The sequence below is a fragment of the Sinocyclocheilus anshuiensis genome, unplaced genomic scaffold (assembly GCF_001515605.1).
Source record: "Sinocyclocheilus anshuiensis isolate Anshui unplaced genomic scaffold, SAMN03320099.WGS_v1.1 scaffold2232, whole genome shotgun sequence".
In the NCBI taxonomy this organism is placed as follows: Eukaryota; Metazoa; Chordata; class Actinopteri; order Cypriniformes; family Cyprinidae; genus Sinocyclocheilus; species Sinocyclocheilus anshuiensis.
In genome coordinates, this window is record NW_015547816.1 from 60,862 (window position 1) to 63,066 (window position 2,205).

General features: G+C 33.2%; 1 protein-coding gene across 1 annotated transcript in view; it reads right to left on the reverse strand.

Moving 5' to 3' along the window:
- Positions 1 to 2,205, reverse strand: part of LOC107704625 (FERM domain-containing protein 4B-like) — a 29,979-nt gene that overhangs the window by 11,503 nt on the left and 16,271 nt on the right. Inside the window, exons 12-14 of the mRNA XM_016507602.1 lie at positions 2,032 to 2,170; positions 942 to 1,080; positions 507 to 640 (exon numbers count right to left, since the gene is read on the reverse strand). Of these exons, the coding sequence (XP_016363088.1) occupies positions 507 to 640; positions 942 to 1,080; positions 2,032 to 2,170 (412 nt within the window). The remainder of the gene's footprint in view (positions 1 to 506; positions 641 to 941; positions 1,081 to 2,031; positions 2,171 to 2,205) is intronic.

Consider the following 2,205-nt stretch of genomic DNA (forward strand, 5'->3'; position numbering starts at 1 on the left):
AAGAAACATTTCTGATTATTATCAATGTTGAACACAGTTGTGCTGCACAATATTTTTGTGGAAACCGTGATACATTTCATTTTTCAATACTTTTTTTGATGAATAGAAAGTAAAAAAAAAAAAAAAAAGTATTTATTTGAAATAGAATTCTTTTGTTACATTATAAATTACGTTACTGTCACTTTTTAGCAATTTAATGCATCCTTACTCGCTAAAATGATTAATTTCTTCAAAAATAAAAAGTTGAGCCCAAACCTTTTAATGGTATATACAGGTTATACAATCTAGTTTCACTGGCTAAGAAAAAAAATAAATAAATAAATACATAAACTGGTCAAATTTTGTCTAAGCTTCTCAGTTTTCTGGTTTATTGAATAGCGTAAAAAGCAATATAACTATTATAGTACATACTATATGTACTATTCTGTTATTTATTAGACTGGATGTTCTATAGTGTGATCATAACACAGTCAAAAATAAAAAAAACAACTGTTGTTTGCTCTTACAGCCTCCCGCAGGCATATTTCTTTCAGCTCTGTCAGTTTTTGGCTTAGCATATCCTGGATCTCGCTCTCTTTCTTTCTCAGCTCCGCAAGTTTCTCTTTTTTCTGGTCGTCGTTCATTTCAGAGTCAGCCGAACCTGTGAAATAATGCATAAAATATTGCATGCATTCATGGTGACACGTAAAAGAGGAAAATGATCACGTCAAGACTATGTAAAGTACAATGAACTTTAATGACATATCGCTAAGTCTACAATGAGTCTACAGGAAAGGCTTGAGAGAAAGCAACAAATAAGAGGAAAAGAAGCCATCAGAGCAGCTCATTGCCGCTAAATAAGTGAACGGATATCTGTGGATGTGTGTGGACACGTGGATAAACAGAGGCTGACTCAACCATCAAATACTGTTGAACTGTTCTGAGGATCAGAGCTCATGTACCTGTTGAAACCAGACTCCCGTTACTGGCCATGATGAGCTGATTTTTCACCCCTGCGCTCAGTTTGTTCATCTTTGATGCTCCGTTCTCTGTCAGGTCAGTCGCGATGTCTCCTAAACTTCTGGCTGTGGTGATTTTTGCCTGTTAATTGATATAAATAGGATACAGGATATTATATTAACCCTATACAGTCTACTATATAGGTCTCTAAATGATCAGCATCATCAAAACCTGCTGTACACAATCTACTACATGCCTTCTATGCTAAGTATCATCAAAATGCGTCACTCTTCAGGTCATGGTTTACGTGTCTTTTTCTTCACGCGTTTAAATCTTTTATAAAGTAAATGTAAAAAATGTTATATTGTTAGTAAAATTTCAATATGATCATTTACTAGACTGAAGCAGCTTTGGTTTACTTGATTATTCATAGATAATTTTTTATTTTATTTTATTTAAAAAAAAAATTGTAGATTTTTTAAAAATATTTATTTTTTTAAAAATTCAATATATTGTTCCATTTCAAAAAAATGATGCATGTATGTCAGGCTTTACAGGGTTAACTATTTTGTGATCTTTCTTTTCTGTGGGATACAGAAGTGTTTATTTCATAGATAATTTTTTATTTTATTTTATTTTTAAAAAATTTGTAGATTTTTTAAAAATATTTATTTTTTTAAAAATTCAATATATTGTTCCATTTCAAAAAAATGATGCATGTATGTCAGGCTTTACAGGGTTAACTATTTTGTGATCTTTCTTTTCTGTGGGATACAGAAGTGTTTATTTTTTACAGTTCCTAATTTTTGTTCTAGATGAAAAAAGATACAACCTGAAAACATGAATATTTATGAAGCACACAAACACACACACACTCCTCTGCTCTGCCACAAGACAGTGGGTGTAGAGTGACTATTATTAAGAACCTGTTCCATAATTGGAATAAATGTTTCATAATTCTGGAATGGTGTAACGCCTGATGTAACTTTTTGGTTTTGAATCTTATCAATCCATATGAATCTACTGCACTTATATAGATATGTGTGAGCAATCTGCTTGATTAGACCTCAACAGTGGTGTGTGGTGACTTACTTTGCTCTGTTTTCTGTTCAGGTAGAACTGGTGTTGGCTGATGGCCATGACCCAGATGGTTTTGATTAATGAATGACTGGCATACCAAGTGTGGATCACCAGCCCCGTCTGGCCAAACGTGCGTTTAGTCACTGTTCGCCTGCATGCAGACACACACACACACACACACACACA